The 21,628-nt window shown below is 47.8% G+C and overlaps 1 protein-coding gene across 4 annotated transcripts in view; it reads left to right on the top strand.

Moving 5' to 3' along the window:
* Positions 1-515: 515 nt before the first annotated feature.
* The window catches only part of LOC140362194 (uncharacterized), a 78,834-nt gene continuing 57,721 nt past the window's right edge, over positions 516-21,628 (top strand). For all 4 annotated transcript variants that reach the window (XM_072448268.1, XM_072448267.1, XM_072448266.1 and 1 more), the window contains exon 1: positions 516-636. In XM_072448268.1, the coding sequence (XP_072304369.1) occupies positions 609-636 (28 nt within the window). In that variant the 5' untranslated portion in view covers positions 516-608. The remainder of the gene's footprint in view (positions 637-21,628) is intronic.

Genomic DNA, 21,628 nt, shown 5'->3' with positions numbered 1-21,628 from the left:
GCCTCTCCTCCTCTCCTCCCTCTCCTCCTCCTCTCCTCCCTCCCTCTCCTCCTCCTCCTGCCTCTCCTCCTCTTCTCCTCTCCTGCCTCTTCTTCTCCTCCTGCCTCTCCTCCTCCTGCCTCTCCTCCTTTCCTCCTCCTCTTCTCCTCCTCTCTTGCCTCTTCTCTCCTCCTGCCTCTCCTCCTCCTCTCTTGCCTCTCCTCTCCTCCTCCTACTCCTCTCCTCCCTCTCCTCCTCCTCCTGCCTCTCCTCCTCCTCTCCTGCCTCTCCTCCTCCTCTCCTCCTTTCCTCCTCCTCTTCTCCTCCTCTCCTGCCTCTCCTTCTCCTCCTGCCTCTCCTCCTCTCCTCCCTCTCCTCCTCCTCCGCGCGCGCTCTCCCGCACCCGCCGCCGCCGCCGTCAGAGCGTCTCTCGCACCGCCACGGAGCGCACGCGGCACGCGGCACGACGCACGGCACCGGGACACGGCACCGCGCGAGGACAGAAGCGGCAGGAGGAGGAGGAGGAGGAGAGCGGTGAAAGAAGAGGAGGACGCACCGACACCGCGGCTGGACTTAGCGATGCCCCGACGCACGGACTGTACCGGCCCCGCGCGCGCGTGAGAGACGACATGGGCTGCATAGGATCCCGCACCATCAGTAAGTCACCGCGTTATCCCGCCATGTGCTCTCTGTCCCCCCGCGTTTGCACGGCTGCGTTGGGACGCGCGGGTTGTGGACGCACCGGTGCCGCGCGTTTCGCCCGTTATAGCGGCACGCGCGTCGGCGGCTGCTCGCGTGAGTGCGGGGGACGGTGCGGGGACGGGAGCGCGTGCGGGGGGGGACAGGACGGCGCGGGGCTGCTGACACACGCCTTTCCCGACTCCGAGCCTAAGGTCATCGGTGCCGGAGAATCTCCATCTTCCCCTCTCGCGCGGCGGCGGCGGCGGCGGCGGCGGCGGTGGCGGCGGCGGTCTCCCGTGCGTCACCGCCGCGACGTAATAAACGGTTAAACGCGGGAGGCGCACGCGGGGCTCACGCTCGTCGTCGCGCGGTGAGAATAACGGCGCCGGAATGTAGGTTAAAACAAGGACAAAGCGACGCTCCGCGCGCGAGTCTCGCACGTGACATCTGGGACATGACTGAACAATTATGATCGAGTCAAATTAATAACGGAATCGGAAGCTTTGTGTGCGCGGGAAACATAACCAGGGGAAAATACTGAACAAAATCAAGCCAAATATTGTCATCTTCCTGGTTCTTTCTGGTCTAAATAAATAATAATCGCGGGGGTTCCACCAAGGACGTCCAGGGAGTGACCTCAGGACTGCCCCGGACTGTGGGCACGCGAGCAGGAACAGACACACAGCATTTATACATGTTTATCTACTATCACTCATCATTATTGAACATTTGCACATGATTAGTTATTATTTATTCTCAACACAAACAAAAACAAACCAACTATTAACTATAAAACATGGTTAAAAAGCATTGATACATGTTTATTTACCATTTACTAATCACTTTTTGCACATGATTAGTTGATATTTTTAATTGTTCACTCAGAAACAAAAAATACCCGAACCAACCATTGAAACAGAACATAGTCGCACCTGGTAAATGGTCATTAAATATTTAAACATCTATGAATGCTTTAGTGTTTCCATTTTGATTAATAAACTAATAACAACACAATTTCGCACACGTTTTGATGAATAAACATTTATAAACGCTTTAGTCTCATTATTCTGAGCGTCAGTGCAATGCACAGGAAATGTACATTTACTGCAAAAATATATTTATAGATTTGTTAAAATGACTCGACTCCAGGATATTAATATTAATTTCTGTCGTTTTTCAATATATTTCTCCTTAAATCAAGTCAAATAAAACCACCGGGCGAGACACTTTCACATTCTGAATTCTGAATCTTTTAAACAAGATATGAAATGTTATTACCGTATTTTACAGAGTATAAGTCGCACCAGCCCAAAAATGCATAATAGAGAAGAAAAAAACAATTTTTTGGGGATTTTTTATTGTATTTATTGACTTTATTGATTTTATTTATTAAAATCCAAGACCAAGAACAGACAATTCCTCTTGTAGTTTAAAATAATAACAGATGAGAGAACATGATGAATAGGTGTACGTGTGCTAACGCTAACACCTTCAGCTACATGACGTATGCTAACGCTAACACCTTCAGCTACATGACGTACGCTAACGCTAACACCTTCAGCTACATGACGTACGCTAACGCTAACACCTTCAGCTACATGACGTATGCTAACACCTTCAGCTACATGACGTATGCTAACGCTAACACCTTCAGCTACATGACGTATGCTAACGCTAACACCTTCAGCTACATGACGTATGCTAACGCTAACACCTTCAGCTACATGACGTATGCTAACGCTAGCACTTAGTCCGTCTCCCTTTAGTGAGGAGGTTGTGGGTTTGACTCCTCTGTTGCTGTGGCACAGTGGTTAGTCTGTCTCCCTTAAGTGAGGAGGTTGTGGGTTAGACTCCTCTGTTACCGTGGCACAGTGGTTAGTCCGTCTCCCTTTAGTGAGGAGGTTGTGGGTTAGACTCCTCTGTTACGGTGGCACAGTGGTTAGTCCGTCTCCCTTCAGTGAGGAGGTTGTGGGTTAGACTCCTCTGTTACCGTGGCACAGTGGTTAGTCCGTCTCCCTTCAGTGAGGAGGTTGTGGGTTAGACTCCTCTGTAACCGTGGCACAGTGGTTAGTCCGTCTCCCTTCAGTGAGGAGGTTGTGGGTTAGACTCCTCTGTTACCGTGGTTAGTCCGTCTCCCTTTAGTGAGGAGGTTGTGGGTTGGACTCCTCTGTTAACGTGACACAGTGGTTAGTCCGTCTCCCTTCAGTGAGGAGGTTGTGGGTTAGACTCCTCTGTTACGGTGGTTAGTCCGTCTCCCTTTAGTGAGGAGGTTGTGGGTTAGACTCCTCTGTAACCGTGGCACAGTGGTTAGTCCGTCTCCCTTCAGTGAGGAGGTTGTGGGTTAGACTCCTCTGTAACCGTGGCACAGTGGTTAGTCCGTCTCCCTTCAGTGAAGAGGTTGTGGGTTAGACTCCTCTGTTACCGTGGCACAGTGGTTAGTCCGTCTCCCTTCAGTGAGGAGGTTGTGGGTTAGACTCCTCTGTTACCGTGGCACAGTGGTTAGTCCGTCTCCCTTCAGTGAGGAGGTTGTGGGTTAGACTCCTCTGTTACCGTGGCACAGTGGTTAGTCCGTCTCCCTTCAGTGAGGAGGTTGTGGGTTTGACTCCTCTGTTGCTGTGGCACAGTGGTTAGTCTGTCTCCCTTAAGTGAGGAGGTTGTGGGTTTGACTCCTCTGTTGCTATGGCACAGTGGTTAGTCCGTCTCCCTTCAGTGAGGAGGTTGTGGGTTAGACTCCTCTGTTACGGTGGTTAGTCCGTCTCCCTTTAGTGAGGAGGTTGTGGGTTAGACTCCTCTGTTACGGTGGCACAGTGGTTAGTCCGTCTCCCTTCAGTGAGGAGGTTGTGGGTTAGACTCCTCTGTTACCGTGGCACAGTGGTTAGTCCGTCTCCCTTCAGTGAGGAGGTTGTGGGTTAGACTCCTCTGTAACCGTGGCACAGTGGTTAGTCCGTCTCCCTTCAGTGAGGAGGTTGTGGGTTAGACTCCTCTGTTACCGTGGTTAGTCCGTCTCCCTTTAGTGAGGAGGTTGTGGGTTAGACTCCTCTGTTACGGTGGTTAGTCCGTCTCCCTTTAGTGAGGAGGTTGTGGGTTGGACTCCTCTGTTACCGTGGCACAGTGGTTAGTCCGTCTCCCTTTAGTGAGGAGGTTGTGGGTTAGACTCCTCTGTAACCGTGGCACAGTGGTTAGTCCGTCTCCCTTCAGTGAGGAGGTTGTGGGTTAGACTCCTCTGTTACCGTGGCACAGTGGTTAGTCCGTCTCCCTTCAGTGAGGAGGTTGTGGGTTAGACTCCTCTGTAACCGTGGCACAGTGGTTAGTCCGTCTCCCTTCAGTGAAGAGGTTGTGGGTTAGACTCCTCTGTTACCGTGGCACAGTGGTTAGTCCGTCTCCCTTCAGTGAGGAGGTTGTGGGTTAGACTCCTCTGTTACCGTGGCACAGTGGTTAGTCCGTCTCCCTTCAGTGAGGAGGTTGTGGGTTAGACTCCTCTGTTACCGTGGCACAGTGGTTAGTCCGTCTCCCTTCAGTGAGGAGGTTGTGGGTTAGACTCCTCTGTTACCGTGGCACAGTGGTTAGTCCGTCTCCCTTCAGTGAGGAGGTTGTGGGTTAGACTCCTCTGTTACCGTGGCACAGTGGTTAGTCCTTCTCCCTTCAGTGAGGAGGTTGTGGGTTAGACTCCTCGGTTACCGTGGCACAGTGGTTAGTCCGTCTCCCTTCAGTGAGGAGGTTGTGGGTTAGACTCCTCTGTTACCGTGGCACAGTGGTTAGTCCGTCTCCCTTCAGTGAGGAGGTTGTGGGTTAGACTCCTCTGTTACCGTGGCACAGTGGTTAGTCCGTCTCCCTTCAGTGAGGAGGTTGTGGGTTAGACTCCTGTTCTTATTCATTATTTTCCTCAGAAATCCGAGACCTTTCACGCCGGTTCCAGTGGGAATATTGTTATAAAACTCAAACACGACACTTAAATCTAAATAAATCCATGAGAGTTTGACTTTGAGGTGGCACTAAAAATGTGAATATTCATATTGTTTTCTCTTACAACTCTGCCAGTATAATATCTATATTGAACAGTATTTTTGAACAGTGTAATAAGTTTTTATGTTTTTATGAGCAGCAAAGTGTGATTTAGTGAGTTATATTTAGACCTCTGAGCTCCAGATCTCTTTTTCAAGGGCCTGAATCTCATCTTAAGATCGTCCTTTTTTCCGGCTGCTGTGAGCGACCGACACTCGAGACCAAAACCACTTTGACTCCAACAAAACTCCAAATAAACTCTGTTCAACTGTGTTCAAGTGTCTTTGTGGTGACTCAGAGTTAGAGCGAGAGAGAAAGAGAGAGAGAGAAGAGAGTAAAGACAGGGGAGGTTATGGAGAGAGGAGCAGAGGGAGCGTTAGAAGAGAAAGAGAAATGAAGAAAGAGAGGAGAGAGAGGGGGAAAGGAGGCGAGGAATGGAGAGTAAGAGGGAAATGATTAAAGAGTGAGAAAAAGGGAAGGAAGCAGTAAACAAATAGGAAGAGTGATGGAGAGAGAGAGAATGGGACAGGAAGTCGTGAGAGAGAGAGACAGAGAGAGTTGGACAGGAAGGTGTGTGAGAGAGAGAGAGACAGAGAGAGAGGAGGGGAGAAATGGAGAGTAAAGACAGGGGATGGAGAGAAATATGGAAATGATTAAAGAAAGGGAGAGAAAAGAGTGAGAAAAAGGGAAGGGAGTAGAAAACAAATAGGGAGAGTGATGGAGAGAGAGAGAGGGACAGGAAGTCGAGAGAGAGAGAGAGAGAGAGAGAGAGAGAGAAAGGGACAGGAAGTCGAGAGAGAGAGAGAGAGAGAGAGAGAGAGAGAGAGAGAGAAAGGGACAGGAAGTCGTGAGAGAGAGAGGAGAGAAAGGGAAAAATATATAGACACAAACTGAGAAAGAGGACGGGAGAGGGAGGACAAGAGGAGAGAAGGGGAGAGAGTGACAGAGGGAGAGAGAGTAAAGAAAGAGGAAGAGAATAAAGTGTCCAAACAGAAACATCTCATTTAAGGAGAGAAAGTTATCGGTGATAAACGTGAGCGTCGTGTTCCGGCGTTTATCGTGTTTCACTGCTCGTTTTTCACAAACTGTTTAGATTTTCACATTTGTCATGAGACCGCGGCGTTATCGATGTGTTCGAGCCAGAAACTTCATACTCACCGCCCAGCTTCTTGTCGGTGGTGCACTTCTCTCTCTTCTCGCCCTTCTCGCCCTTCTCGCTCTCCTCTATTCTCGTTTTTCTCGCTCTCCTCTTCTCTCCTCTCCTCGCCCTTCTCGCCCTTCTCGCCCTTCTCGCCCTTCTCGCCCTTCTCGCTCCCCTCTTCTCGCTCTTCTCTTCTCGCTCTCCTCTATTCTCGTTTTTCTCGCTCTCCTCTTCTCTCCTCTTCTCGCTCTCCTCTTCTCTCCTCTTCTCTCCTCTTCTCGCTCTCCTCTTCTCTCCTCTTCTCGCTCTCCTCTATTCTCGGTCTCCTCGCTCTCCTCTTCTTGCTCTTCTTGCTCTTCTCGCTCTTCTCTTGCTCTTCTTGCTCTAATCTCGCTCTTCTCGCTCCTCCCTCTCGTTCTCCCTCTCGCTCCTCCCTCTCGTCCTCCCTCTCGTCCTCCCTCTTGCTCCTCCCTCTTCTCCTCACTCTCGCTCCTCCCTCTCGTCCTCCCTCTCTCTCCTCCCTCTCGCTCTTCCCTCTTCTTCTCCCTCTCGTCCTCCCTCTTGCTCCTCCCTCTTCTCCTCACTCTCGCTCCTCCCTCTCGTCCTCCCTCTCTCTCCTCCCTCTCGCTCTTCCCTCTTCTCCCTCTCGTCCTCCCTCTCGCTCCTCCCTTTCGTCCGCCCTCTTGCTCCTGCCTCTTCTCCTCCCTCTTGCTCCTCCCTCTCGTCCTCCCTCTCGCTCCTCCCTCTCGCTCCTCCCTTTCGTCCTCCCTCTCGCTCCTCCCTCTCGTCCTCCCTCTCGTCCTCCCTCTCGTCCTCCCTCTCGCTCCTCCCTCTCGTCCTCCCTCTTGCTCCTCCCTCTTGCTCCTCCCTCTCGTCCTCCCTCTCGTCCTCCCTCTCGTCCTCCGTCGCGTTCTTCATGAAGACAAACGTGGGAGGCCTGGGCGACGCGTGACCCCCGGGCGACCTTGGGCCTCCAGACGGTCGGCGAGGACGGCGAGGACGGAGCGGAGAAGGGCACGGATGACGTCTCCTCTGGACGGAGGAGGAGCAGGGCGTGTCAGGAGAATGTCAGGAGGCGTGGCCGCGTTGTCACGGCGCTCTCACAGGGGTCAGAGTTCAAAGCGGAGGCGGACAGCAGTTTCCGCGGTGCAAAAACACAACAGATCTGACTCAAAATGCACTTGATTTTGCTTAAATTCAGAGATATGTAAAGTTTAAACTCTTCTGCGCTTTAATGACATGAAAAAAAAGAATTTGGCCTCTTTTATCATCATCAAAAATAAGGCGTTATATGTCTAAAAATTGCCAAAATTGCAAGGTTTTTGGAATATAATATGACAAAGCAGGTTTACAACGTTTGCTTCATTTAAATTTGCATATTAGATAGAAAATATATACATTATTTAGCTTGTGCAGACTGGATCTGACTGAAATGTCTGTAAATGATCTTTAGTCTTTTCTTCTGCTGCAAATCCTAAATATGTTTGACTATTTCAGTGTTAAATAGCATTGATTAGAATTAGATGTATTTATTTATTTTGTTGAGGAAATTCATAGCCTTCTGAAAGCCATATTATGTAGAAATTTTTTTTACTCACATTGCTCGACTCCAGATGATTCAGGTACTTTGTTTTGGCAAATGTACTTGAGTATTTGTAACTGTAGTTCGCTAAAAACTCAAAACACCAGTATGAATTATGCCAATTGTGGTTTAAGACAACATAATTCAGCTTTAAACGTTTAAATAATCAAAATTTGCATTAAAAACTGGTTGAAAATGCGACTAAATTGCCCGAAAAAAGTATTTTTCACGCATACGTGTACATTACTACAAGCAGTACTACGTGTAACGAAGTACATTTTTAGCCTTGTTACTGCGCTGTTCCTCGAGTCCGAACGTCTCCGCCCCGGCTGCTCTAATCGAATCCCGTCTAAGTAAATTAAACCGCCGCCGCCGCGCTCGCTCCAACCGTCCACATTTCTGTTTCCTGTCGTCACGGCGCCACCCGGAGGACGACGGGGCGTGTTTGAAGAGAGAATATGCCTCGGCGGACTGTATGAAATATTGAGCTGCTGCGGGGAAAGTTCTGAAAACGAGAAATGTGCGACGCAGCGGTGCACGAGAGCAGTGAGACATGAGGCGGTTCTGCTGCGCTGTGTTATATAACTAGACTTTACACAGGAAGTGGAAACGACAAAGACCCGATGGCGTGGCAGCAGTTGTAGTGGTTGTAGTATTTGTTGCGGTTGTAGTGGTTGTAGTGGTTGTAGTGGTTGTAGTATTTGTAGTATTTATAGTATTTGTAGTGGTTGCAGTGGTTGCAGTGGTTGTAGTAGTTGTAGTAGTTGTAGTATTTGTAGTAGCTGTAGTAGTTGTAGTGGTTGTAGTAGTTGTAGTAGCTGTTGTGGCTGTTGTGGTTGTAGTATTTGTAGTAGCTGTAGTAGTTGTAGTAGTTGTTGTGGTTGTAGTAGTTGTAGTAGTTGTAGTAGTTGTAGTAGTTGTAGTAGCTGTTGTGGCTGTTGTGGTTGTAGTATTTGTAGTAGCTGTAGTAGTTGTAGTAGTTGTTGTGGTTGTAGTAGTTGTAGTAGTTGTAGTAGTTGTAGTAGTTGTAGTAGCTGTACTAGCTGTAGTAGTTGTAGTAGCTGTAGTAGTTGTAGTAGTTGTAGTAGTTGTAGTAGTTGTTGTGGTTGTAGCATTTGTAGTATTTGTAGTAGTTGTAGTAGCTGTAGTAGTTGTAGCACATATCTGTAGTATTTGTAGTAGCTGTAGTAGTAGTATGTGGTTGTAGTAGCTGTAGTAGTTGTTGTAGTTGTTGTGGTTGTAGTATTTGTAGTAGTTGTAGTAGCTGTAGTAGTTGTTGTTGTTGTAGGGTTTGGGTCAGGGTTTGGGTCAGGGTTTGGGTCAGGGTCAGTTTTAAGGTCATGGTTAAGATCAGGAAATGGGCTTCTCTGAGCCTCACAAATCACTCAGTTTCAAGTTTCTCCAGGTGGTTCTTGTTCACTTGTTCTGCCGACACGACATGACTCCATTAGCAGAGCAGCCACGTTGCCTAAGGGCCTCATTTATTCATATTTTCATAGTGAATTCCTTCTGCAGACGCCCATGAATCCAACTGGAAACAGAAGTGTAGTTTTTAAAAGTGTAGCTCTCCAAATGATAACATACCGTATTTTCCGGACTATAAGTTGCACCTTTTTTCATAGTTTTAGCCGGGATGCGACTTATATTTATACTTATATACTTATACTTACACTCCGGAGCGACTTATATGAGATATTATTTGTTATTTTCACACTTGCGATCGCACTTCATACTCCAGTGCCACTTATATATGTTTTTCTTCTCTATTATGCATTTTTTTGGCTGGTGCGACTTAAACTCCGGAAAATACGGTAATTTAACTGCGAAATACTAATCCCAATGTGACCGAATGCAGATTAAAGCCACAAGAACGCATCATAAGACCACTTTACGTCTTCTCCCACCTTTATTTCCTAAAACCTGCATTTTGAACATAAAAAAACATGATTTAATACGTTTGCTTAACTTTATTACAAAAGCAGAACAAGATGCCGCGATCACAATAATAATAACAGATTTTTCAAGGGTTGAGTTTTCTTCAAATTTCACGACAATAAACATAAAAATCGAACAGATCCGGTCCAACGTCGTCCTCGCATTAGAACCAGCTGGATTTAAAAATAGGGCGGGGAAACATGGCGTCCAATGAGGAGAGAGAGAGTTACGGTAAACGTGTTAAATCTGGCTTTTACCTAAAAAACGGCGTCTCAGCGCGTCACCCACAATCACGGCTTTTGAGCATCTGCCTTACGCTAAAAATGACCCGCACGCTAAACCGCCGCCGCCCACTCGCACGGACGCGCTGCTGAACGCCGTCGTCGGGGGCGGCAGGATTTCCCGGCGCCGCCCTGTCTTTCTACGTTTATCAGATTCCGCCGCGGAGACATTCATCTCCAACACAAGTCGGTGATTATCCTCCATCACGGAGACGCCGCGGTCGATACTGTTCACTTAGAGGAACGTCCAGGCTCTGACCCAGAAACCAGGAAATGATTGATGAAATATGAACTCGGAGGATGAGCAAAGGTACAATTCACTGCAGTTTGCGACTTCACGACGTTTACGTGGAAAGAGACGGGATTTTTGATCGAAAAGATTGGGATTTATCGACAGGTCAAGACAATAAACATCTGAACTTAGACTTGTAAATGTGGTAAAAGTTTAAAGGTGGGAAGACGTGCTAATTTGTGTCTTCGAAGCCTCTGGACGTGGATTGGACGGTTTCAGTTTCCGCTGTTGGACATAATCACAAACCTGTGGAGACGTAACCGAGAGGACGGCGCAGGTAGAGGATGCATTCTGCTTCGGCTCTCGGGGGGGAAAAGACCGAACAGAAGACGTGTCCGGGAGTAATTCACGAGTTGCGTCCAATCCACGTCGTTTAAACATCAATAAATCGACTTTAACCTGAGCGGAAATGTGTCTGTGGTTCACCATCACACGACACAATAAACCCATCAAGCGCTACGATGAAGACATTGAGGTATCGGTTCGGGGGGAAATGTGTTTTCTGTAGTAGTATCGTGACACTCGGGGGGTTCTATTTATGATAAACGACGAAGAGGCGGCTGCGGAGATGTCCATGTACGGGCACTTGGGGGCTAAACGTTAGAAGAGGTCAAAGTGCAGGCAAAAGGGAGGTTTCTGCCTTTTGTGAAGATGGTCTTAACTAACTATCGTATTTTCCGGACTATAAGTTGCACCAATCAGCACTTCCTCTTCCTCTGGAGTTCGTGGAGTTGTTTAGAAGTGACACAGAGGAAGAAGAATTCAGTGGATTTAGTGATTTGGGGTAAAACTGATGCTTTGGTAAACTTGTTAGCATGTTCTTTATGCTATAGTTATCTGAATAACTGTTCATATGTCACGTTAACATACCAGACACTTACCACAGTTCTGTCTGTGCCTCATGTAGCTGAAGGTGTTAGCGTTAGCATACGTCATGTAGCTGAAGGTGTTAGCGTTAGCATACGTCATGTAGCTGAAGGTGTTAGCGTTAGCATACGTCATGTAGCTGAAGGTGTTAGCGTTAGCATACGTCATGTAGCTGAAGGTGTTAGCGTTAGCATACGTCATGTAGCTGAAGGTGTTAGCGTTAGCATACGTCGTGTAGCTGAAGGTGTTAGCGTTAGCATACGTCATGTAGCTGAAGGTGTTAGCGTTAGCATACGTCATGTAGCTGAAGGTGTTAGCGTTAGCATACGTCATGTAGCTGAAGGTGTTAGCGTTAGCATACGTCATGTAGCTGAAGGTGTTAGCGTTAGCATACGTCATGTAGCTGAAGGTGTTAGCGTTAGCATACGTCGTGTAGCTGAAGGTGTTAGCGTTAGCATACGTCATGTAGCTGAAGGTGTTAGCGTTAGCATACGTCATGTAGCTGAAGGTGTTAGCGTTAGCATACGTCATGTAGCTGAAGGTGTTAGCGTTAGCATACGTCATGTAGCTGAAGGTGTTAGCGTTAGCATACGTCATGTAGCTGAAGGTGTTAGCGTTAGCATACGTCATGTAGCTGAAGGTGTTAGCGTTAGCATACGTACACCTATTCACCATGTTCTATAATCTGTTATTATTTTAAACTGCATTTACAGATGAAATGTCAGTTCTTGGTCTTGTTCGAGTTCTCCTCCCGCTCGAGCAACACCTTTAAGGGACCACAACATATAATTAAGCGTCTGATAAAATAATACACAGCTAATAACAGACTGCGTTTGGCACACCTCCTGTAGCGCCGCCCTGTTGGCATCTGCTTGACCTCGTCACGCAGACAGACCTGGGCGTCGCCGGTAAAGACGCTCCGTGTTCCTCTGTTCTTTGCGATGATCTTCCCTTCAGTCTTTTCTAGTCAAGATATAAATCAGATAATCACATTTTATATCCGCTAACGAACTCCGCAACGATGCGTTTGACTCGCTCGGTGATCTGAATCCACATAAATCGCTGCAAGTTGGACTTTGACCAACCAAACTACTCTTAAATCAGCCGAATAAAAAGGCCTGTAAGTTATCTGAGAACCCCCCCCCATGATCTCTCAAACGTGCCGATTGAATTCTGTGTGAAAAATCTTAAATTAACAATTTTTAAAGGAATTTGTGAAGAGAAATTCACATCACAAACTCACACGACCGGAGCAGGTTCTAGAGGTGATTGTTCTGTGTTTTTGGACGACTCTGGTTCTGGAGCGTGTCCGGCCTGAACATGAGATGCAGAACAAGAGATGTCGACACTGGCAGCATTTTCTGAGGCTCTGAAAATGCTGTTGGAGGGTCAAAGGTGTCGCCATGGGAAACGTTTAATACGGAGGTTGCTTTAACTCCAAATGAACTGTTCTTTTATTTGTACGTCTCGTGTCCAGGTATCCAGAGTGTAACCTTTGCGTCATTGTAGATATTCAAGATTAAGATGGACATTAGTCACATTGGTAATGACCTTCACGTATTGTTCATTCATTCATGTGTGTCGTCCCTTTACAAATGCAAAAAATACCTGTGTTTTGGTCGGTTTTGGGTAAATCTGTGGAGTTGACAGTTGAGAAGAGCGTACAAAGATCTGGCTGTCGCCGCGTCCTCCCGTGTTGGGTGGATCTGCCGTGTGTTTTGTTGTGGATTCCTCGTGTCGGTGTCATCATTGTCGCCCCCTCGTGGTAACAGAGCGTTGCCGGTTGTACTCGCCGGGATCGTGTCTTTACCACGGGTGCAGTATTTGGACTGGAAAACGGTCATGGACGATTCGCGCGGGACCAGAAACACACATGACGTTCGTAAATATCACAACACACCCGAGGTCCCAAGAAGAGAGCTTTTCTGTTGTGTCTCCAAAGTTCCCACTAGCTCCCCCTTGTGGCGCCTGGTATTCACAGCCGCCTCCCATCCGAGCATCAAACAAGGGTCGGCACTAGATCATACACTCCTAACTCACGGAAGTCGGATTTCCACTAGTTAATTTACGGAATCGGGTAATTTTCTCTCTTTAAAAGGCTTTTTTTCATTGCATTACAGTTTATTCCACTTCACACGTAGTATAGACTGCTCAACCCTAACCCTAACCCTAACCCCTAACCCTAACCCTAACCCTAACCCCAACCCTAACCCTAACCCTAACCCTAACCCTAACCCCTAACCCTAACCCCTACCCTAACCCTAACCCTAACCCTAACCCTAACCCAAACCCCAACCCTAACCCTAACCCTAACCCTAACCCCTAACCCTAACCCTAACCCTAACCCCAACCCTAACCCTAACCCTAACCCTAACCCTAACCCCTAACCCTAACCCCTACCCTAACCCTAACCCTAACCCTAACCCTAACCCAAACCCCAACCCTAACCCTAACCCTAACCCTAACCCTAACCCTAACCCTAACCCTAACTCTAACTCTAACTCTAACCCTAACCCCTAACCCCTAACCCAAACCCCAACCCTAACCCTAACCCTAACCCTAACCCCTTAGCTTCAAAGATCAGACGAGATCGAGCCTTTTCCTGGTGCTATGGCCGTTGTTACGCATAAAAATAGTTCCTGACGGACCCAAGGCGCCTTTAGATGGACGAGTCCATTTACACTCATTTTCTGGTTCAATAATTGCGGTGAAGACGGTCCACTCCGGTCTCGTTAAGCGTGACCTACATTCACCAGAGCAGAGACGGGCTCGTCCAGCCACACCTCGCTCCCCCCGAGACCCGGACCCTGCGCGGGCCGAGAGTCGCGCACATGGAAGTAAACGGCACGGAAAGATAAAGGCCGTGAATTATAGATGGGCAACGCTCGGACGCCATGTTGAGAAGGGAAGGTCAGCGCCCTCCATGGAAACGTTTGTCTCACTTCTCTGGCAACGTGCAAAGAGTAAACACTTGTCGGGAGTTGAAAAAGTGCCTCGTTTCCTGCTCTCTACCGCTTCTTTGACCCTGCGTTTGTATTCGTCGGATTCTCGGTGAACGATGCGTGTATGGTCCCGGTCCGTGGCGTGGCTGTTGCGTTTGCGGCGGTCCGGTGCGCCCTCTGCTGTCCTGTCCTGGTTAGTCGTCCCGCGGTCTCCTTTTCGCGTTTCTAATTGTGTTCTTTTTCCAGAGGATTGAAAGTTCTCCCTGTTTCGTGTTCGGTTGTGTGGTTTCTTACAAGATTTGCACGGTATTTCGTTTTGTTTTTCGGATTCTATTTGATCTTTTGGGCGTCCTAGGAGTCGTCTTATGTTCCTTGCTCTTTGTACGCGCTCTGTGACTCGGCGGATGTAAGGTCGTGTTATAACGCTCCTTTATTCTGGGTTTCTCTCCAGTTTCTAGCTTTATTGACGACTTGGTGTTTGACTTTTGCCCATTTTGGATCTTGGCATTGCTGTAGTTGGTCTTGCATGTGTCTGTGTCGCCCTCTCGTATGTTCGTGTTCGTCTTGTTCTGAAGCCCACATTTGGTCTGTGTGGGTGGGTTTTCTGTTCACTGTTCTCTTGATGCTGCCGTCGTTGTTTTGCCGGTGCGGGTGGTGTTCGGGTAGTGTTCGGGTGGTGTTCAGGTGGTGTTCGGATGGTGTTCAGGTGGTGTTCGGATGGTGTTCGGGTGGTGTTCGGATGGTGTTCGGGTGGTGTTCGGGTGGTGTTCGGGTGGTGTTCGGTTGGTGTTCGGGTGGTGTTCGGATGGTGTTCGGATGGTGTTCGGTTGGTGTTCGGGTGGTGTTCGGGTGGTGTTCGGGTGGTGTTCGGATGGTGTTCGGATGGTGTTCGGGTGGTGTTCGGGTGGTGTTCGGTTGGTGTTCGGGTGGTGTTCGGGTGGTGTTCGGATGGTGTTCGGTTGGTGTTCGGGTGGTGTTCGGGTGGTGTTCGGATGGTGTTCGGGTGGTGTTCGGGTGGTGTTCGGGTGGTGTTCGGATGGTGTTCGGGTGGTGTTCGGGTGGTGTTCGGGTAGTGTTTGGGTGGTGTTCGGGTGGTGTTCGGATGGTGTTCGGGTGGTGTTCGGGTGGTGTTCGGGTGGTGTTCGGATGGTGTTCGGGTGGTGTTCGGGTGGTGTTCGGGTAGTGTTCGGGTAGTGTTTGGGTGGTGTTTGGGTGGTGTTCGGGTAGTGTTTGGGTGGTGTTCGGGTGGTGTTCGGGTGGTGTTCGGGTGGTGTTCGGGTGGTGTTCGGATGGTGTTCGGGTGGTGTTCGGGTGGTGTTCGGGTAGTGTTCGGGTAGTGTTTGGGTGGTGTTTGGGTGGTGTTCGGGTGGTGTTCGGGTGGTGTTCGGGTGGTGTTCGGGTAGTGTTCGGGTAGTGTTTGGGTGGTGTTTGGGTGGTGTTCGGGTGGTGTTCGGGTGGTGTTCGGGTGGTGTTCGGGTAGTGTTCGGGTAGTGTTTGGGTGGTGTTTGGGTGGTGTTCGGGTGGTGTTCGGGTGGTGTTCGGGTGGTGTTCGGGTAGTGTTCGGGTAGTGTTTGGGTGGTGTTTGGGTGGTGTTCGGGTGGTGTTCGGGTGGTGTTTGGGTGGCGATGGATTCTGCATAAGAGAGTTTTGTTTGTATTGCACTTGTTTTTCACATTTTATAACTTTTACCACGAAGGTTTAGATGTTTAGATTGATGACATTTTAAATACATTTCTGTTCAGAAGATGAAACGGTTTCTTAATGAAACGGTTTCATTTGTAGCTTTGACTGTGTCAGAGTCGACCTCAACAGACTTTTAGAAAAGCTTTTTAATTTGATTGAATTCAAATTGGCCTCGGCACACTTCACTTGCCGTGTTCCTGACGCCCGAGGAGCGCGTTCAAAAGCAGATGATTCATTTGAAATGCTTCTTTAATAATAGAGTGAGGCTAAAAGGGCCAGGTTCGTTCACACAGCTCCTAATTCACCGATTTTAAGCATCAAAACGGTCATTATTAAATGAACTAGACAGCTCAATATGTGGTAAAAGGACCATTAATCAGTAAAGCTTGCACACATCATGTCCTGATTACAGTATAAATATATAGAATACATTATAAGGTCATAAGAGTTATTTCTCTTGTTCTGGAATACTTTCTGGACACTTTAAACTAAATGTACTAAATCCAAACCCATAGAACAAACTAGTGCTGGACAATAGTAACAAAAGTGAATACATCACGACAACGATTTTCAGATGACGTCTTTAAACGTATTATTTGAGATTTAATTATCAGCCAAATTTGAAATGTCTGAGAATATATCACAAACGTTGAGAAATATCACCTTATTCCCTTCTTAGAAAGTATAAAACATAACTTTATTTCATTTAAAATCAGGATTTGGATTCATACTTCATACAGGTGGTGTAAGTTGTTGAATTCCAGGGTCTCAGGGGTCTCAGGGGTCTCAGGGGTCTCAGGAGTCTCAGGGGTCTCAGGGGTCTCAGGAGTCTCAGGGGTCTCAGGGGTCTAAGGGGTCTCAGCGGTCTCAGGAGTCTCAGGGGTCTCAGGGGTCTCAGGAGTCTCAGGAGTCTCAGGGGTCTCAGGGGTCTCAGGAGTCTCAGGGGCCTCAGGAGTCTCAGGAGTCTCAGGGGTCTCAGGGGTCTCAGGAGTCTCAGGAGTCTCAGGGGTCTCAGGGGTCTCAGGAGTCTCAGGGGTCTCAGGAGTCTCAGGGGTCTCAGGGGTCTAAGGGGTCTCAGCGGTCTCAGGAGTCTCAGGGGTCTCAGGGGTCTCAGGAGTCTCAGGAGTCTCAGGGGTCTCAGGGGTCTCAGGAGTCTCAGGGGCCTCAGGAGTCTCAGGAGTCTCAGGGGTCTCAGGGGTCTCAGGGGTCTCAGGAGTCTCAGGGATCTCAGGGGTCTCAGGAGTCTCAGGAGTCTCAGGGGTCTCAGGGGTCTCAGGAGTCTCAGGGGTCTCAGGGGTCTCAGGAGTCTCAGGGGTCTCAGGGGTCTCAGGGGTCTCAGGAGTCTCAGGAGTCTCAGGGGTCTCAGGAGTCTCAGGGGTCTCAGGGGTCTCAGGGGTCTCAGGAGTCTCAGGGGTCTCAGGGGTCTCAGGAGTCTCAGGGGTCTCAGGAGTCTCAGGGGTCTCAGGGGTCTAAGGGGTCTCAGCGGTCTCAGGAGTCTCAGGGGTCTCAGGGGTCTCAGGAGTCTCAGGAGTCTCAGGGGTCTCAGGAGTCTCAGGGGTCTCAGGGGTCTCAGGAGTCTCAGGAGTCTCAGGGGTCTCAGGAGTCTCAGGAGTCTCAGGGGTCTCAGGAGTCTCAGGGGTCTCAGGGGTCTCAGGAGTCTCAGGGGCCTCAGGGGTCTCAGGGGTCTCAGGGGTCTTCTCTGGGGCCCACAGAAGCACCGCTGTAAACTGACAGAATCAGCTCAAACCAGGGCTTTTCTTCTCAGAGCCTCAGGGAGCAAAGACGGCGATGCATTGAAGTCACTGAACCTGTTTAGCCTTTAGCGGCGTGCTACATCCAGAGGCTGTGTATTCCAGAAGTTATACCACGTGACCGCTCCGACCAATCAGAGGCAGAGCTGCCAGAGCGAAGCAGAGTGAGCCGAGGCTAAAGATTTAAAAAACAGTTTTTATGGAAACTGAACCGGAAAAAACGTTCATGGCCTGAAAGAAAAAAGCCCAGTCCGCTGAAAATTTGTTTGTTTTTAAAGTGCGCTCTACGGGCAAAGTGCTGAGCAGCTAAAGACTTTCTCGCTGCAGTTCCAATGGGCTGGACACTGGGTCAACTCAGGACAACGCTTAAGCTAGTCACCTCATTCCAGAAGCTCGTCTCAGCACCGCCACACGACCTCGTCCTCCTTCTGGTTGTATTAGTGAACAACGGGCTGTCGACCTCCAGAGAAAATAACATCTACACAGACTAAAAAGTGGTTTTCTGGGCGCCCATGGAATCACTTGCCTGACCCGCCAGCCCCTCACACATTCTGTTCAAAGGCGGAAGGGTCTGGAACCCGAGTCAGAGCCAATGAAGTCGTCGGACAATAATCTCTCGATTCAATCCCAGGCGGAGGTTTTAATGCGTCACACTGAAAAGACGGAAGTTGCTTTTCACCCCTTTTCCAAAACATTCAAGATGGCCGGCACGTGACCCGGCTCGTGACCCGGCTCGTGACCCGGCTCGTGACCCGGCTCATGACCCGGCTCGTGACTGAGTGTTTACTTCTGCTCTCGCGTCGGTTTTGAACAATCAGGAAAGTATCAAATCATTAAAAACAGAGCAAAAAAACTGCGTCAAAGGCATTTCTATTGAAAAAGGACGTTTTTGCCTCGTTCTCTTCCACCTGGATTTGGAAAGAGTTTAATCTATCAACGCGGAACACGCCTTGTTGACATGGGCTATGACGCGTTTTTTGCGTCACTTCTGGGTTTATGTGATTGGTTCTGTCTCTTTTCTCTAAACTCCTCCTCGAAATTGAAATTCTGCAGTCGAGCCCCAGACCCTCACGGTTTTGTTTGTCTGTCAAAACATGTTGGGAACGGCTGGTCAGGCAATGGAATCGGTGCATTGTTGACTTGTTGGTCACATGAACATTGGACATTTTACACAAATCAATCCACTTTATAGCCTGTTTTAGGCGTGAGACTTTTCCCTCGTTCTCCATTCAAACCAACGGAGCTCCCGCTGGACCGGAAGTGCCATTACGACGGACGTGGCCGATCACGAGGGAAAAGAGGGCGGGATAAGGTCAAAACCCTGTCCAGATCATCCATCCAGAAATCCTGCTCCTCACACAACGCCACGTCTCATTTAGTCAATACCGAGCGTTAAGTTAAAGCACTTCAAGAAAAAACACCACCGTTTACCCCGAACGAAAGAACCACTGCAGTTGTCCGTGGCATTTGAGACGCGATATACGATTTCAAAGAGCGTAATCGTGCGCCGTTTGTTTTGACCACAGGATAACGTAAAGGAAATGCACTGGAAACACGAGACAGCTTTAGATACAATAATGCGCTACACTAAACTACACACAACACTCGTGATCATTGTCTGTCCGGAAACAGAACTGTGCACGATGTAAGATGTTATTTCTTTACGCGGAACGCTCGTGTCTGATCTCCATGGAGACAAGCAGATAAAGACCCTCCAGCACTTACAAAGGGCTTTTCAAAGTATGTGTGAGACCTTTTACTTTCTTTTGGTTGTATTAGTAAAGAATGAATGACCCGACCCAGCTGTGAACCTGTCTTTTATACCATGTTTGTGAGCGATATATCTTTAATAATCTCGCCCGTCGCATTATTCGTGTCTTTCCGACGCAGTCTGACACGTCTGATCCCGGCGGTGCTGGAAATTGGCTTTATATAATTCCCCGTTGAGCGCGCCGCGAGCAGGTCTTTGGCCACAGATTACCTCGTCGACCTCCAGTGGATCAGACTCACTTTAAACTGAAAACCGTGATGTGACGCGAGATGAGTCGAACCTGCAGCTCTTACAAAAGGTGCCGTGGCGTTCGGATGCGTCGGATGGTCAGGACGTTCGAGAGGCTGAAACGGAGGGCGAAATGAAGTCGACCGTAATGCGTTTATCGGCGGTTTGTGAACCAGAGCTCGTGTGAAAGTGAATTGTTTTAGGCAACGACTTTGGATTTTCAAGACTGAACAGAAAAACGTGTATTTGAGCGTCACAAAAAGGACTATTTGTGGTTTATATCTGTGGATAAAATGAAAATCAGGATTATTCCCTCGTCACAAAGGCTCATTATTGATCATAATCGAATCAATATTGTAAAATCAAACTACAAAAGTGTTCGAACCAGGTTCTGACGTCACTCACATGTGTCTGAGGGCTTTAACTGTGAAAAAGCCTCCTTCATTTCTCATACTTTGCGATATTCCCAGTTTCTCCAGTGAAATCACACTATGTTCCACTTCATTTTCGCATCAATTCCAGAATTTAGAGTGTTTTTGTTAAGAAACTTTGAAAGGGTCTGAACTGTACTGTTGTGGTACCGCTCCAGTTCTGGTTCTGGATGATTCATCTGAAAACTGGACGGATATAACGCCGATGAAAGGATTTAAATGTGTTTAAAATCTCCTCCAGTCGGTTTCATTCTGAGTCAGAGCGCGGAAAAGAGGAGTTTTTATACCGGGTCGTGTTCGGTTTGTAGGTCTAATACTTGTGTGAATAGATCCTGTACTTGCTGCGTTTCCTCTAACGCTTTACAATTCAAATCATTGAGATTCATTTACCCTAATTCATCTCGCAGAAGCTTAATGTTATGAACGTCTCAATATGCTTTGAAACGGGTTTGGCGTTATTTATTATATACATATAACACCGTAAACTACTCGAATCCTTTCATTTTAACCAGGCATTTTACTTTTGTCGCCTTGTGTTTTTCTTCTACTGTGTCTGACATGTATTTTTATATTCATTTGTTTGATTAACCTTTATTTAACCAGGTAAGAACCGACTGCGATCGAGACCTCTTGCACACGCGTGACCTGAATGTCGTCCCTGCCCTTTATGTGCTCCATATTCTAAAGTTCACCGCTGTATGCAGGATTTTTGGTATTAAACCTGCTATTGAGTACCTTTAGTTTGTGTTTTAGAACTAAAAAACAAACCATAGTTAACATCTGTATCTCTGCTGTTCCCCACGGCACGGACTGAGGTTTAGGGCCATCTTCTGGCTGCAGAGGGAATTACACAGGTTAATAATAAGCTATGCTAGGTAGCCACGCAGTTGTGCTGATCGTGATTAGACGGGAGAAATGCACAGAACGATTTCTGGACTTAAAGGATAAATATGATGCATTATTTCTTTTGTTATCAGCCTTTAAACCTGCTCTTTATTCAGAACAAACGACTACACGGTTGCATTGAAGCTAATCTTGGCGCCGCTAAACATGCTAACGCTTCCATTGAAAGTAAAATACATAACAAAGTAAGTACATTATAGCTAACATATGGAATGGCACGAATACTGCAGGTTCTTTTCATTTTCACCTCGGATGAGTATCAGAAAGCTATAAACCTCCTCATGGATTTAACACAATTTCTTTTCTTATCTTTTTGGCATTTCCCGCCATCTTTTCCCAGCTGCCTTTGTGGTTTTATATTTCATACCTTTTCAGCTTCTCTCGTTACTTCGGCGCCTCACGGTCAGGATGCTGTTGTTGTTTCTTGGATACTTTTGTGAGAAACTGTCCTTCGATCGGCCAATCTGTCATTTTGCGTTGTTTATCAGGCAAAGGAGTGAAACTACGGGACGGTTGCTGCGAAGAGCTAAAACGAGCCACTTTTACCAAGCTCTTTTATTAAAACATAGAAAAATACATTCAGAACATGTGTTGGTGATGTTTTGTATGGTTTGATTGGCCTTTGCAGTAGCGTTTTGGGGGTTTTTGAGGATAAGCTTGAGTTTCTGCCTTTTCTCTTGCTGTCATTGTTGTTGTTTTTATTTGTTTGGTTGAAGTGTTAAGTTGTGGATGAAACTTTACATCCTCGTTCACTAAATCCATCAATCTCCTCTATGGTTTTCCTCTAGACTTCCCGTTTCCTGCTGCTCTAAAACCCAATAACCAATACGTATTCACGTCGATCACGTCAGTGCAAACTTTTCTCCAAAACATCAAACGCGAGCCGTCCAATCGCGCTCGGTTCTAGTTCAGTCCGAAAGGAATCGAGACCTTCACGACAAGTCTTTGGCCACAGAACGTTCCTCAAAGCGAAGAAACGATGGTTTTCAATCATTTTCAGGGACAGTTTCGAGTCCAAACACAAAGTTACGACGGTGTGGATGCGACCTTAATGACCTTCGTGGACTTGTTTTTCCACGATACGCTCTCGAAAAGTGTAAACGTTTGTACGAAGATGGAGAAGGGAGTTGGCGTTTGTTTGGCGCCGTCACAGTAAAAA

The sequence above is a fragment of the Eucyclogobius newberryi genome, unplaced genomic scaffold (assembly GCF_026437365.1).
Source record: "Eucyclogobius newberryi isolate DKJ021-1_F unplaced genomic scaffold, fEucNew1.0.hap1 SCAF_16, whole genome shotgun sequence".
Lineage (NCBI taxonomy): Eukaryota > Metazoa > Chordata > Actinopteri > Gobiiformes > Gobiidae > Eucyclogobius > Eucyclogobius newberryi.
This window is presented reverse-complemented; position numbering and strand designations above follow the sequence as displayed.